General features: G+C 40.3%; 1 protein-coding gene across 1 annotated transcript in view; it reads right to left on the bottom strand.

Annotated features, from left to right (window-relative positions):
• Nucleotides 1–229: 229 nt before the first annotated feature.
• The window catches only part of RASEF (RAS and EF-hand domain containing), a gene marked incomplete at its 3' end in the record, with an annotated part of 170,337 nt that continues 154,808 nt past the window's right edge, over nt 230–15,758 (bottom strand). Inside the window, exons 13-17 of the mRNA XM_082245596.1 lie at nt 15,325–15,406; nt 14,842–14,956; nt 9,021–9,140; nt 6,704–6,780; nt 230–338 (exon numbers count right to left, since the gene is read on the bottom strand). Of these exons, the coding sequence (XP_082101722.1) occupies nt 230–338; nt 6,704–6,780; nt 9,021–9,140; nt 14,842–14,956; nt 15,325–15,406 (503 nt within the window). The remainder of the gene's footprint in view (nt 339–6,703; nt 6,781–9,020; nt 9,141–14,841; nt 14,957–15,324; nt 15,407–15,758) is intronic.

Below are 15,758 nucleotides of genomic sequence, written 5' to 3'. Positions count from 1 at the left end.
TGCCCTGAGTAACTAAACAGCGTATTAACAGAGCACAATAAAATCTGAATGCTTTCCATGGTAAGCCCATATCTTTTCTTTCCTCTTGGTTTTATTCATGAACCCCAGTGTAATTTAAAGAAAAAACATATATGGCACAAAGATAACACTTATGTACAATTCCTTCATATCAATTGTAAATACAACTTATTAAAAAAAAAAATCCGGCATGGTTTGTGTGCCAGCTTTTTTAGACACTGCAGCAATTTTTCATTTGTGTTGGTTTTTTGGTGATGGCCCCAGAAAGATTAGTTACAGATCCTCTGTCATCTTCATTGTCACATCTTTTCCTCACTTCCCTGAACAACAAAAGTTCATAGAAAAAGTTTCAGTGACATGGTTAACCAAGAAAACATATAGTCACAAAATATCCAATTTTTTGTGCCTTTATTAAAATGTAAACCTTGAAATAATTTCACTTACATAGAAGGCCTCAAATCAAACACAAAGCACTGCAAGTGTTTTGAAATATTTCAGTTAAAATAAAATAAATAGTATTTTTGAACTCTTAGTGCCGGTTCACACTATGGCGATCCGACTTCGGGGGCGACCTGTGAAGTCGCCGTGCACCGCGACTTCGGCGCGACTTGCAGGGACTTCACATAATGGAAGTCAATGCAAGTCGCTCCGACTTGTGTCAAAAGTAGTACAGGAACTATTTTTTAAGTTGGAGGGACTTGAGTCGCTCCTATTAGAACAGTTCCCGTAGCACAGAATGGACCGCAACTTGTCAGGCAACCAAGTCGCCTGACAAGTCGCGGTAGTGTGAACCGGGACTTAGTAAAATCTTTTTCCTGAAGTTCGTTGAGGGACATGGGAACTGAAGCAAGCGGTTACAAGAGCAAAAAAAATAAACACAGAGTGAAGTTAGGAGGGAGCAAAGGACTGAAGGCAGTTGTAGGGTCAGCAGCGACAGTAGGTCCACAACGTCAATCGGTAGGTCTGTGCGGGAGAACCGCAGACCAAACAGGAATCAACATAACCACCAATCACGTTTATCTTCCGTAAAACTAAGAGGGGTATATGCTAATGCCAGGAGCCTAGCTAATAAAATGGTTGAGTTGGAAATGTTAGTACATGAGGAGGACATAGACCTTGTGGGAATAACAGAGACTTGGTTCGACCCCTCACATGACTGGCTGGCAAATATCCAAGGGTATTCAGTGTACCGGAAGGACAGGATAGGAAAAAGAGGGGGAGGGGTATGTCTCTACGTCAAGAATAATGTAAAGGTGATAGAGAGGAGTGACATTACGGAAGGGATGAGTATGGAGTTAGAATCCATATGGGTAGAACTCCATAGGGAAGGAGAAAAGGGGAAAGTAATTGTGGGGGTTTGCTATAGGCCACCTAAACAAGGGGAGGAGGTAGAGCAGGAATTTTTAGCACTTTTGGGTAAAGTGGCAAAGCTAGGATCAGTCATCATATTGGGGGACTTCAATTATCCCGACATTGACTGGGAAGAGGGGACTACACACTCACAGAAGGCCCGGCTATTCACGGAAACCTTACAGGATAATTACATGTCACAGTTGGTGGACTCTCCTACTAGAGAAAACGCAATCCTGGATCTATTGATCACTAATGACCCAGACCTAATCTCGGAGGTAGGGGTCCAGAACAACATGGGCTCTAGCGATCACAGGATGATCACATTTAGCGTAAATAACAATATAGCAAGGCAAGTGGGGAACATAAGAACCCTTAACTTCAGAAGGGCAGACTTTCCAAAATTGTACTCGTTGATGGAAAGGGTAAACTGGGACCGAACCCTGGGATCCCTGACCACAGAGGAAAAATGGGAATGCTTTAGGAATATATTAAGCAAAGGCATCTTGCAGTGCATTCCTATGGGAAATAAATTTAGAAGAGACAAAGCCAAACCTGGCTGGCTAAACCATAGCGTTAAAAATCTTATTAGGGGAAAAAAATTGGCCTTCAGGAAATATAAATCAGAAGGCACAGTATTGGCTTTCGACCAATACAAGGAGGCAAATAAGAAGTGTAAACACGAAATCAAGATGGCTAAAATCAACTTTGAGAGACAAATAGCGGAGGATAGTAAAAAAAACCCAAAGAAATTCTTTAAGTATATGAACAGCAAAAAAACTAGGGCAGAGCATATTGCACACATAATTAACGATGATGGGGGGGATGGTTACAGAAGACACTGAAAAAGCAACCATGCTGAATGCTTTTTTCTCGTCAGTCTTTACACAGGAAAAGGAGGGGTACACTGACCATGACTGTATGGTTAGTAGTAATACACAGGACTTGCCACTATGGCTAACAGAGGGTGAAATCAGGGAAAGGCTGGATAAACTTAACACAAACAAATCACCAGGCCCGGATGGCGTACATCCGAGAGTACTCAAGGAACTCAGAAAGGTTATATCCAGACCACTGTTCCTGATCTTTGCGGACAGTATTAGGACAGGAGATGTACCAGGGGAGTGGAGGAAAGCTAACGTTATTCCGATATTCAAAAAGGGTCAGAGGCATATCCCGGGAAATTATAGGCCTGTTAGTCTGACATCAGTAGTATGTAAACTTCTGGAGGGGATGATAAGGGACTATATCGTAGAGTTTGCTAAGGGCAACAGCATCATTAGTAGTAACCAGCACGGGTTTACAAATGGGCGTTCTTGTCAAACCAATCTCTTAACATTCTACGAGGTGGTGAGCTGTGAGCTAGATAGGGGCAGACCAGTGGATGTGGTGTACTTGGATTTCGCTAAGGCGTTCGATACAGTTCCCCATAAGCGCTTAATTTATAAAATAAGGTCTGCAGGTATCGACAGCAGGGTTTGCTCTTGGATACGGAACTGGCTAAAAGGGCGTGTCCAAAGGGTGGTAATAAACAGCGCATACTCAGACTGGTCTGAGGTAGTAAGCGGGGTCCCCCAAGGCTCAGTCCTAGGACCAACCTTGTTCAATTTATTCATAAACAGCATTGAGGACGGGATCTGTAGTTCAATATCAGTTTTTGCAGATGACACAAAATTAGGCAGGGCAATAACAGCACAGCATGAAGCAGATATCCTACAGAATGACCTGGACAAAATAACGGAGTGGGCAACAACTTGGCAAATGAGGTTTAACGTGGAGAAGTGTAAGGTTTTGCACTTGGGGACTAGCAACATAAAAGCACAATACACGTTAGGAGGGGAACCCCTGGGAGAATCAAAAATGTAGAAGGATCTGGGAGTATTGGTGGATGATAGACTAGGCAACAGCATGCAATGTCACGCGGCAGCTGCCAAAGCCAGCAGAATATTAGCATGCATTAAGAAAGGGATGTATTCCAGAGATAAGACTATAATCCTTCCACTTTATAAAACTCTGGTCCGACCGCATCTGGAGTATGCTATCCAGTTCTGGTCACCAGTCCTCAGAAGGGATGTGTTGGAGCTGGAGAGGGTCCAGAGAAGGGCAACTAAACTAATTAGGGGATTGGAAGATCTTGATTATGAGGAGCATCTGCAATCGCTTGATTTATTCTCCCTGGAGAAGAGATGCCTGAGGGGGGACATGATAGCAATTTTTAAATATCTCAATGGGGATCTAGGCTTAGAAGAAAAGCTATTCAGTCGCAGGGATTGCATGAGGACTCGGGGGCATACAATGCGATTGGAGGAGGAGCGTTTTAACCTCAGGCAACGTGGGGGGTTCTTTACTGTTAGGGCTACAAGATTGTGGAATTCTCTACCACAAGAGGTGGTTTCTGCAGGTAATATGGTGGCTTTCAAAAGACTTCTAGACGTACATCTCAAGGATCAGAACATTCAGAGCTGGAGAGGGTCCAGAGAAGGGCAACTAAACTAATTAGGGGATTGGAGGACCTTGATTATGAGGAGCGTCTGCAATCGCTTGATTTATTCTCCCTGGAGAAGAGACGCCTGAGGGGGGACATGATAGCAATTTTTAAATATCTCAATGGGGATCTAGGCTTAGAAGAAAAGCTATTCAGTCGCAGGGATTGCATGAGGACTCGGGGGCATACAATGCGATTGGAGGAGAAGCGTTTTAACCTCAGGCAACGTGGGGGGTTCTTTACTGTTAGGGCTACAAGATTGTGGAATTCTCTACCACAAGAGGTGGTTTCTGCAGGTAATATGGTGGCTTTCAAAAGACTTCTAGAAGTACATCTCAAGGATCAGAACATTCAGGGGTATGCGAGATGATTACAGCCACACACACCTACACAGGTTGAACTGGATGGACTGTTGTCTTTATTCAACCTCACCTACTATGTAACTATGTAACTATGAAGGGAGCATCAAAGAACTGTTTTCTTGAGGGACACACAAACTAAAGTACTGTGGGACATCTAAAGAAGTCCAACTGAGGGGTTGGTAATAGGCCCAATGGAACAAATCTAGAGGCGGCCTGCAGCCCAAGAGCCATCTGAGGGAGCAATTCCCAACTGTGACACTGGATGAGGCTGAGGCCGCTACCTGATAAATTAAGGGAAAATGGTTCTGCTTCTTTATTGGGTGTTTGTCTGAACAACTAACCTCACTAAGCGAGACTTATCAGGAAAAGTACTGGAACAGCAAAAACAATACAACTTACAAAGGGTGTGAAGTGACTCATAAGTCTGCAAGAAAACTCAGGAATTTGTTCACACACAGTCAGCATAACTGAAAAGGACAGATGCAGGGAAAGCACTCAACAGGAGGCACTCAAACAGGAGGCAGACACTAGCCCCAGACTGGTAAGATGAGAACAAGAAGTCGGAGCTGTGGATAAAGCTCTTCTCTGGTATGCCAGAGAATACATACTTTCTGGTATGCAAGAGGTGCCTGGTGAAGAACAGTCTTGCCTATAGCTGGTCTTAACCCATAGGTATGGGAAAGCTCCAGACCCACTCCTCTCCTTTCCCAGATCAGGGAAATTGTCAGCATCCATGAAGGTAGGGGATGGGAATCTTATCTGTGCACTGAATAACACTCGCCTGAATGAAGTCAAAACAAAGGAAAGTGCCTGAAAGACCTTCCTCAAGGGGCTGTAAATAAACCAAAGAAAGAGGACCTAAGCAGAGGTGGATGGGTTCCCCAAAGGCCAAGTATATCAGATGCTCTTTGGACATGGCATCAGTGTCCTAGCACCTTAAACTAGAATTCCCTTCACTACTGTATTGACATTGGGACATTGACTTTTCTAACAAGCTGTCTCGGCTAAAGCATGGGGCTCCAGGCATCTGTTCCACGTACTCTATAACTAAGAGGTCTACCCTGGAAGAGGAGAGATGCTTTTTTAGGCATCCAATCCATTCTGCCATGGCCTGACAGATTAGGGTCACGGCCAACAAAGGACAGAGGGCACAGCCTGTCAGAAAAAAATGGGATTTAAGAAGGGATTCAAACTGCTGGTTAGCAAAATCCTTAAAGGCAAGCACAGACTATACGGGTTTAGTGGTTTTCCTGTTTGGCCACTGGCTGGTTTAGTGTGGGTAGAGCTCACTGTTTAACAAATTCCCTCTAAAAAGGGAGCAGTTTAAACAAACTCCCACTTTGGACCCAGGACCCTGCAGGGTGCTTCTAGTCCACATAGAATAATACCTCAGATATCAGATGCAGTGGAAAGATCTTTGCGGCTGTAGGGGCTCTGAGAGGCTAAAAGCTGGAGACAACAGGCTAACCCTCCAAATGCACTACAGTGTGCACTGCATCAACAAGGGCCAAAACAACCAGGAGACTACGGTCCCATCCCAGATGGTCTGTGGGGTTAGGAGCTGAAGAAAAGACGTCCATCCTCCTAAGACATTGACAAAAAATTAGGGTATTTATGTAGAGGAGGGGCTATATATTATAGTTATGTAGGTAGTATAACCAGACAGCATCATATGAATTCTTGTGTCCCCCAATGGACAAGAAAGAAAACATTTAAATGACTTCTAGTCTTAGTATACTCTCACTTTTTTCTTTTTTTCTTTTTAATAACAGGTAAAGTGGTTTTAAAGTCAAGATATTCTTTGTCCCAACACTTGCCCCTCCCCCTCTCCCTCTAAACACTTACCTATCCTATGTTGATCCAGCGCTGTGCCCGTCTGTCCTCCTCTCCTCATATTACTCACTGAGAGCAGCAGGAATCATTGCTTGGATCATTCATAAGGAAAATTGTTTTTCCCCTGTAAAGCATCATCCTCCTTTAAAACACTTTCCACCTCCTCAGTGGGCCCAGAATATTTTGGTTACTTGACCATGTTTAGAATAGGTAAGTTGCCTATCTTCTAAATAATCTAAAACAACTCATTTTTTTACACAACAATGACTTTTTAATAGGGATCTGGTAAAACCATTAACATTTCACTAGAGCAAGGTTTAAAAAACTTTGGCACAGGCAAATTTCACAAAAAACCCCATTCAATGTTAATACATCTTCTCTTGAGGCACAGGAAACGCATAGGACTCCAATGCCTTTTAGTACTAGACTGTAGCTCCACAAGGTGTGGACTACTTTTTAAATAAAAAAACACCAGTCTGATGCTGAAGGCCTTGTGGGATGGTGTCAGCATAGAGTAAATGAACACACTTGTGGCCCTTGTGGCAAATTTACCATTTTGTATGCCTAATCTGTCTCTCTTTAGATATAAATTTTGAATTGCCTACTAGTGGAACTGCTATAAGCATTTTTTATGAACTTACATAAGGAGACCTACCGTGCAAGATGAAGAACAGCCTCTACGATGTTTGAGCCCTCTTTGGCACTAGTTTCACAGAATAAAGCACCATAGGTCTGTATGAAAAAAATAAGAAAAAAATAAGAAAAAAATCGGCTTAAGCCTTTGTTAGAGTCAACACAGTGATTAGTAGATTTAGACCCCTTTCACACTGACGGACCGATAGGGACCGCCTGTCAATTTTTCAGGCAGACCTGATTGGACCACCCATTGCTCTCTATGGATCGGCAGATGTCAGCAGACATGTGTCCACTAAAAACAGACAGATGGGGATCCCATCCCATCTGTCCGGCAGATTAGATTGGATGACAGTTGGATGGAGACAGACAGACGGTCCGTTTCCATCCAACAGACCCATAGAGAACAGTGTGCTGTGTTTGTGTCTACTCTGCATCAGTGAAGCAGACACGAACCTGTCATCCACCTGCTCAGTGGGGATCAGTGGAGATCCCCTCCTGAGCAGAGCAGAATCTGATGGCGGACTCTGTAAGTGTGAAAGGGGCCTTAGTTATTTCATAGCGAGAGAAGATAACTGCATTACATGAACACAGAACTAAAACTCTGCTTCACACCTGTATGCTGGCACATGATAAGTGTTAAAGTGTAACTAAAGGCAAAACTATTTTTTGCTTTTAGGGATTAGAACACCTGTCTGCTTTTACTGCTGACGGTGCCTCCGTTAGGGAGATTTATTCTCTATAATTGTCCTGTGTACCATTATCATTGAAAGTTAAAGTAAAAGAAAATCCCAAATTTAGGGTTGACATCAGAAAAGTAATAGAGAGGAAATCTCCCAATGGGAACACTAGTTCTGGTGACTCTAGTGACACCCCTGAGGACTCTTCGTGGCACCTGGGTTGGTGGTTTAGATTGTCCTTGTTTGTGGAAGACATACTTTGTAAATTCTTAACCACTTGCCGACCGCCCACAGTATATGTAGCAGAAAACAAATTGGCTAAAAATGTTAAAAAATTTTGATTTTTACATTTTTTGGGGGGAATTTCATATAAAAAATTGTGAAAAATATTGTTATTTTTGCAAAATTGATGCTCTTTTTTTGTTTATAGCGCATGATCAAAAAATCACACAGGTGATCAAATACCACCAAAAGAAAGCTCTGTTTGTGGGGAAAAAAATGACGTCAAATTAGTTTAGGTACAGCGTCGCACGACCGTGCAATTGTCCGTTAAAATCACGCAGTGCCGAATCGCAAAATAGGCCCTGGTCAGGAAGGGGGTAAAATCTTCCGGGGCTTAAGTGGTTAAAGTGTTTCTGAATAAAGCTGTTAATTTTGGACACCAAAGAGAATGGAGTTTAAAAAAGCAACAACCACAGCAGATCCGGGGCAGCCCTTTAATGCTTGATGTTGGTATATATACTCTACTGAATTTAATTATTATCATTTTCTTTTATTGTTCCACTTTACACATTTTCCAAGGCCAGATTTTTATTATGTGTCCCACTCTGCCTAATCTTTTATTCATACTGAGGATAAGAGAATACTGTATATAACTGAAAACCTGGTGTAAAGTAAGGCCCCTTTCACACTAATGCAAAGCAATTTTGCCGCGATTTTGCGGCGTGATTTTGACGCGACTTTGCAGCGATTTTGAAAGCAATGTCAATGGCTATGGCTCAAAACGCAATCAAATCGTGGCAAAGTAGTGCAGGAACTACTTTGAAGTCGGTGCGACTTCAAAACGCACTGATATGAATGGGGCACATTGAAAATAATGGAAAACGACTTGACATGCGATTTTGCGGTCCAAAATCGTGGGACAAGTCGCACTAGTGTGAATGGGGCCTTAATCAAAATTTTCCCCACATGGCTGAAATTTAGTAGCCATTTATGACAGGATGATCTGAATTGGCTACCCTGGCCCCATGGCTGCAAGGGAAACAAACTTAGAAATCAATGCTTAATATGGACTGATAAATGAAAAAAATGTGCTACATTTCACTGAACATCTGGAGATGCTGTCATCATTTATTGCATCACTAATGGAATACATTAGGATTATAGCTGTTTTTGTGGGCAATGATCACACATATATAAATAGATTTGGAAGCCATAGTCCAGTACCATTCAGACCGATCAGAGCCCATAAAGTTTTCCTCTGCAAATGTTAACCTTGCAGATTAAAATAAAGAGAAATGCCATAAGATAAGGAACAAGGGGCAACCTGCTGCTACCTCAAAATCTGCTTGTACTGTTTTCATATACTTAGGGCAGGTATTATCATATCATACTTCTTAAAATCAGTTTTTCTACTATATGTTTAAATAAGGTGCTTACCATGGATAATTTTTCTCCATAACTGGTTGGTACACATTTATGTCCTTGTTCTAACAGCGCCTGTCGGAGATCAGCTTTATTCCCTACCATTATCATAGGTATGCTGTCATTTGTTGCATCCTGCAAAATAAGCATAATTAACAAGTTCATCATTGGAGCAAATACCGTAAATGAATCACACCTTTATGGCGAACTTTCTGAAATCTGAATGTTTATATTAAATATTGTATTGTATTGTATGATGTTCAATAGATAAAATTATTAAAATTCATATTATCATACAGTGGTTTAACAGGACAGGTTCCAGTCAGAAAAGGCTTCGCCATGGTCAACCAAAGAAGTTGAGTGAATGTGCTCAGCATCATATCCAGAGGTTGTCTTTGGGAAATAGACATATGAGTGCTGCCAGCATTGCTGCAGAGGTTGAAGGGGTGGGGGGTCAGCCTGTCAGTGCTCAGACCATATGCTGCACACTGCATCAAATTGGTCTGCATGGCTGTCTTCCCAGAAGGAAGCCTCTTCTAAAGATGATGCACAAGAAAGCCCACAAACAGTTTGCTGAAGACAAGCAGACTAAGGACATGGATTACTGGAACCATGTCCTGTGGTCTGATGAGACCAAGATAAAGTTATTTGGTTTAGATGGTGTCAAGCGTGTGTGGTGGCAACCAGGTGAGGAGTACAAAGACAAGTGTGTCTTGCCTACAGTCAAGCATGGTGGTGGGAGTGTCATGGTCTGGGGCTGCATGAGGGAACCATTATGGCCAACATATAATGCGACATAATGAACCAGAGCATGATCCCCTCCCTTCAGAGACTGGGCCTCAGGGCAGTATTCCAACATGATAACGACCCCAAACACACCTCCAACACCCTCCATCACCCAGGTGATGGACTGGTCAAGCATGTCTCCAGACCTAAACCCTATTGAGTTTCTGTGGGGCATCCTCAAATGGAAGGTGGAGGAGCGCAAGATCGCCAACCTTCACCAGCTAAGTGATATTATCATGGAGGAGTGGACGAGGACTCCAGTGGCAACCTGTGAAGCTATGGTGAACTCCATGCCCAAGAGGGTTAAGGCAGTGCTGGAAAATAATGGCGGTCACACAAAATATTGAAACGTTGGGCCCAATTTGGACATTGTCAGTTAGGGGTGTACTCACTTTTGCTGCCAGCGGTTTAAACATAAATGGCTGTGTGCTGAGTTATTTTAAGGGGGACGGCAAATTTACACAAAGGGGGACAGCAAATTTACACTGTTATACAAGCTGTACACTCACTAATTTACATTGTAGCTAAGTGTCATTTCTTCGGTGTTGTCACATAAAAAGATCTAATAAAATATTTACAAAAATGTGAGGGGTGTACTCACTTTTGTGAGATACTGTATGGATACAAAGATTAGAGGCTACAGCAAAGCCAGGTTTGAATAAAATGTTAAGCCACAAACCGTTTCTTTAGATTTCGGTTCTTTTGTTCCAAATCAAAAAGGATTAAGGTAAATAGTTTGCTGTATAAGCCCAATATAATTTGAGACATAATGCTGATAAAGTTTATGCATAATGTATATCAACATCAGTACACCCTGTTCAATAGCATCAAAAATACATTGTACAAATTGTAAACATTGCAGTAAGATCTTTGGAACTTTGTTTTTTTAGTGTCAGTTTGTATGTACATTTAAATTGTTGCATTCGTGTTTCTTCTCTCTCTCCTTTTCTGCTAGGTGGCACTTTGTCAGTCTTGAGCCCTGTTATTTACACACTTCCTGTCTGTTATTTTGGGCAAGCACACGGACCTGTTATAGAGGGGGCAGGTGTGGGAGCTGCTAGTCTTCTTTGTCTGGTTGCGTTCCCCACCTCTCCCAGTGATCGGTGGGCCTGGCCTCTCTGGACTTTTTCTCCATGACACGCATGCACTGGTAATCCTGTGCATGCGCTGTGCAGGATCTGGGCCAAAATATCGCCACACAATGGTAATTGTGCCCAGATATGTATAGTAACTAAGTAGAACTACTTCACTACTGTACTTAAGTCCCGAAAGGCGGTATCTGTACTTTCCTAGAGTAGAATTTTTTTCTCCTACTTCTACTTTTACTTCACTACATTTTTTCAATGATTTCAATACTTCTACTCCAATAATTTTTTTTTGTGCTGCTTAGTTACTTATTACAATTATAAAAATTACCACTGCCAGAACAGTAGATGGCAGGTTTCATGAACCTCAAAACATGTGTATTATCAGCGCATACGAAAATAAAAGCTACTGTATGTATAAATAAAAGCTGCATTTGAAATAATAAAAAACAATATGATGTTCAAACTTTTGACTTCTTTCTTTAATAACTACATAACACAGTACTTGTACTTTTACTTTCAGTACGTGAGTAGCAATTTTTTTTTCAAAACTACTGGTACTTTTACTTTCAGTACTTGAGTAGCAAAATTTAAAAAAAAACTACTTGCAATACTTAAGTACAAAAAATGTTGAATACTTTAGTACTTCTACTCAAGTCACTTTTTTATCGAGCACTTCCACTTCTACTCAAGTCAATTTTTGATCGAGCACTTGTACTTTTACTCAAGTATGGGTTTTGAGTACTTTATACAACTCTGATTGTGCCAGAGTGGATAAACCCTGTCTAGGACTACTTATAGGAGCACGCAGGGCTGCATTTTAGTAGGAGACTTTGGGAGGATGCACTCACTGATACTGCCAGTTCACTAGGTAGAGGCTATTCTTCTCCTATGGTGCTGCAGTTGTGGAATATTCAGGGGGACAAATAGGATGATACTGTATGTGAGGATTGTGAGTAATATATGGGCTGCCCCTCTGGCATATGAGGTTTGTCTGATAGGTGGTATGTAGTAGTACATATGGACACAGACTTACATGATATGTATGCATGAATGTGGAGGTGGATGGCAGAGTGTGGGGATTTAGTGGCTAAGTATATATAGGAAAAGATAGATATAAATGCACATGCATGTGCATGGATGCATGTGCAGATATTGTATGTGTATGTATGAGGAAAAAGCAGTGTGATGTTGTGGCAGTCTGTGGAAGTTGGGATGTGTGTTTAAAAGAGAACGTGGATGCATATATGGTGGTACTGGTATCCTTTAAAACTAAACATGAGTTACACACAGGATACGCTGCTATGCAAATATTAATACATTGTGCTACAATATGGGCAAGGAGGGTTGGTCACATATATGGTTTTGTTAGTCTTGTGGCTGATTTGATGTATGGATCCTTAGGGATGTATGGGCATACTGGCTCTGATCTTTAAATGGGGAAAGGTTTCCGCGCTGATGGAGGAATTTAAGAAAATGACTGCAGCCTACCTCAAACATATAGCAAGCTATATTTTAGTAAATGTGGGAAAATTGGAGGTAAATGGCGCTGTCAGACATATAAATTAGGGAATATAAATATATCAATGGGTACACTGATGACGTGAAATAAATAAGTAAAAGTGTCAGATCATAAATTAGAACGTGATATAATGGATCATTATAAAGTGTAAAATGTATATGTAAAACTAAATTATTATATGTTTAAAAAGTTGATAAAGGTCTATCGTGAATAAATAATAAATATTAGTGCAAATATAAGTGATAAAATGGATTCGGTATGTGACAATAAAAAATATAAATCTGATCCAATTCTGAAACACATTAATAAAATCAATACATAAAGTGGTATATTGCATAAATTCAGTAGCTAGAATAAATAGATAAATATTAAACAATTAAGGTGCTAATAATCAAGTGCATCAGTGTGCTGGTAAGCCAAAAAGTATAAGCAATATGTGAAACGATCAAATCATAAACAGTGTCCCAGCAAATTGTATAAAGTGTCCATAGAAATAACCATAAAAGTAACCATAAAGATTCTGGTGCCACAAATAATCAAATATAAATAAGTCCCAAGATGTAGAGGGAGAAGAGATTATCAGGAGAAGGTGGATTCCAGAGGTTCCAAAAATGGTGGGGGTGCTCAGTAAAGAAATAAGTGCTACCCTCCTATTGCTCCCGCACTCACCAGATGATGGTACCCCCACAGGGGTAAACAGCGTTTGGGGTGACTTTCAAGGGTCCCTCCGAAGGCTGGTTAATAATCCACTTAATCCTGACCTCTTATAGTGTAACACTATAAGATCTGACACTTTTACTTATTTATTTCACGTCATCAGTGTACCCATTGATATATTTATATTCCCTAATTTATATGTCTGACAGCGCCATTTGGCTCTGATCTTTGACAACTTATGATAACAATGTATCTGAGTTAGGATGTTTGCTTTATCTAAATCGATATATGGTTATTGAGGTCTATAGGTATACCTTGCTGGACCCCTCTGAAACATTTTAAATATTGTTTGGAAACCAAAATATATTTTCGTTCAGCATCATACTTTTAGCACAACCAAAAGAAATCTGGAATTTGCTGCAACCGGTCTGCATCTTTACCTGTCAACAACCTCTTATCATGTATGTCTTTTTAACATTTATTCAAACATTGATGATTCAAATAGTTAGTTGGTACTTATAGTGTTTAGCTCCCATTCTCTTTCTTTCTTTCTTTCTTTCTTTCTTTCTTTCTTTCTTTCTTTCTTTCTTTCTTTCTTTCTTTCTTTCTTTCTTTCTTTCTTTCTTTCTTTCTTTCTTTCTTTCTTTCTTTCTTTCTTTCTTTCTTTCTCAATGTATATAGGATGTAGCACTTCACATTGGTCCCACTGCCTTTTTAAATATCTAAGTGAAAGTTAGGTTCAGAAAATTTCCTCTGACCCTAGAGCAGATCTCCTGCATTGTGGTACAATCATACTGTTACTGTCCAAGGGGTTGAAAATTGACAATGTCAGGAACCTATCCACATCATGTCCTTCAAAGCCAGAGTACCCTACCCATTTTATTAAGACATTGTTCTTATGGCAGAGGTTTGTAAATAACCCATCAAAGAAGAAGGCTTTAGATGTCTGGTTCAATTATTCCATAACGTGGGAATCTACCCAGCGATAGAAGGATTCTCTATAAGGAGTTTTATTCATTTTGATGTGGCTAAACAGAGGAAAAACATCACCAACAAAGGATGGAGAGCCAAACTAGTTGACTCAAACTGGGATCTAAGGAGCAAATTTAATTACTTATTAGTGAAGTCCCCAAGGTTAGTATATCTCCTACCATTTTAGTGGTTTCTCTGTTAACATGAATCACTGAAACATCCACATTGAGTTTTTTGATTGAAGTAAAAAATAGAAGCGAGCAAAAATATAGTTAGGCATTTTCTTATCAGAGCTGAGGAAACAGGTGTTCAACCTCCTAGAACACTAGCAAAAAAATGACAGTTAGGGGTGGGGTTACATGGGGGATTGTTATCCTGTTTGCCTCTGTCCATAACTCCTGGAGGTAGCAGCATATAAAACACGACTAAGAATTCCAACATTCAATGAACAATAAAGCAATAGTACACCAAGGATATAGAAAGGGGCATGACTTGAAACCGGATGTGGATGTGCAATGACTGCTAACATTACTAAAAAGCAGAGATGTACCAGTGTGCAACATCGCAAAGGCTGTGAGGAGAAACTATGATCTAAAAGCAATGAAATAAAATATTCAATAACAAAAGAATCCAGCGCCTTTTTGGGTAAATAAACTGACATATGCGCGAATGCTAACAGACTAGCACTGTGAAAATACAGTACAGAGAAGACTCTACATATACAGTATATGACAAAATTTCCCAAAGTGTAAGAAACCAAAAATATCACTTTTTTTCACATCTCATATTACAAATGTAGACTTCTTTAGATTACCTCAATCATATCTATCCATTCCCTCACATTCAAAAAGCTCTTCTCACAAGTCACATCGTACAGAAGGAGAACTCCGTCGGCCCTTCTAAAATAAGACTTTGCAATGCTCCTAAATCTAGAACACAAAATATAAACACATCACTTAATTGTATACTTCATTTCTTCATTATTTCTTTTTAGTCAGTGAAAGAAAATGTTATTTTCAAAAACTGCTGTTGGACTTCCCCTATATATCACTGAACTACCACATATTTCGTAACTTTTGGGTATGCACATTAGATGACCGCTATGGGTGAAATCATTTCATGATACAGTATTATGACATGATCTTTGCAAACATTTATGATGATTATGGTCAGGTATACAGTACAAATTGGATGGATATGTCAGTTTCTGACTTTAGGTCATACTGTTTTGGCACTGTGTACATCTATTATAATGATTTAAGTATGATCACAAAGGACAAAAGGCCAGATTTCATACCTTTCCTGACCTGCTGTATCCCAAAGCTGCAGTAATGTTGGCTCTCCATCTACTACGAGAGTCTTCATTTGAAAATCCACTCCTTGTAACAACACAAAAATAATGGTTAATCGCTATTTATACAACAATATTACAACTTATAGTATGTTCCCTTAAATTATAACAATTCTAAAATAATTAACTTGAAAAATTGTATAATAATCAATTAAAAAAGTAGATGAGCCTGGCAGGCTGCTGTAAAACCTGCAGTGAAAAAAAAAGGTAAATAAAGGTAAAACATGAGAATATTTAAAAGCTCTGATGGATAAACCATGTGGAGGCTGAACTGCAAATGAAAGGGATAAATGAAAAGCAGTTAGGTTTCATTCACAGTCCAACCACCAGCTTAACAACAATCCAGCTTGAGGCTCCATGCACACTAGCGTTTTTATTTT

The sequence above is a fragment of the Pelophylax lessonae genome, assembly GCF_965119305.1.
Source record: "Pelophylax lessonae genome assembly, chromosome: 1".
Classification (NCBI taxonomy): domain Eukaryota; kingdom Metazoa; phylum Chordata; class Amphibia; order Anura; family Ranidae; genus Pelophylax; species Pelophylax lessonae.
This window is presented reverse-complemented; position numbering and strand designations above follow the sequence as displayed.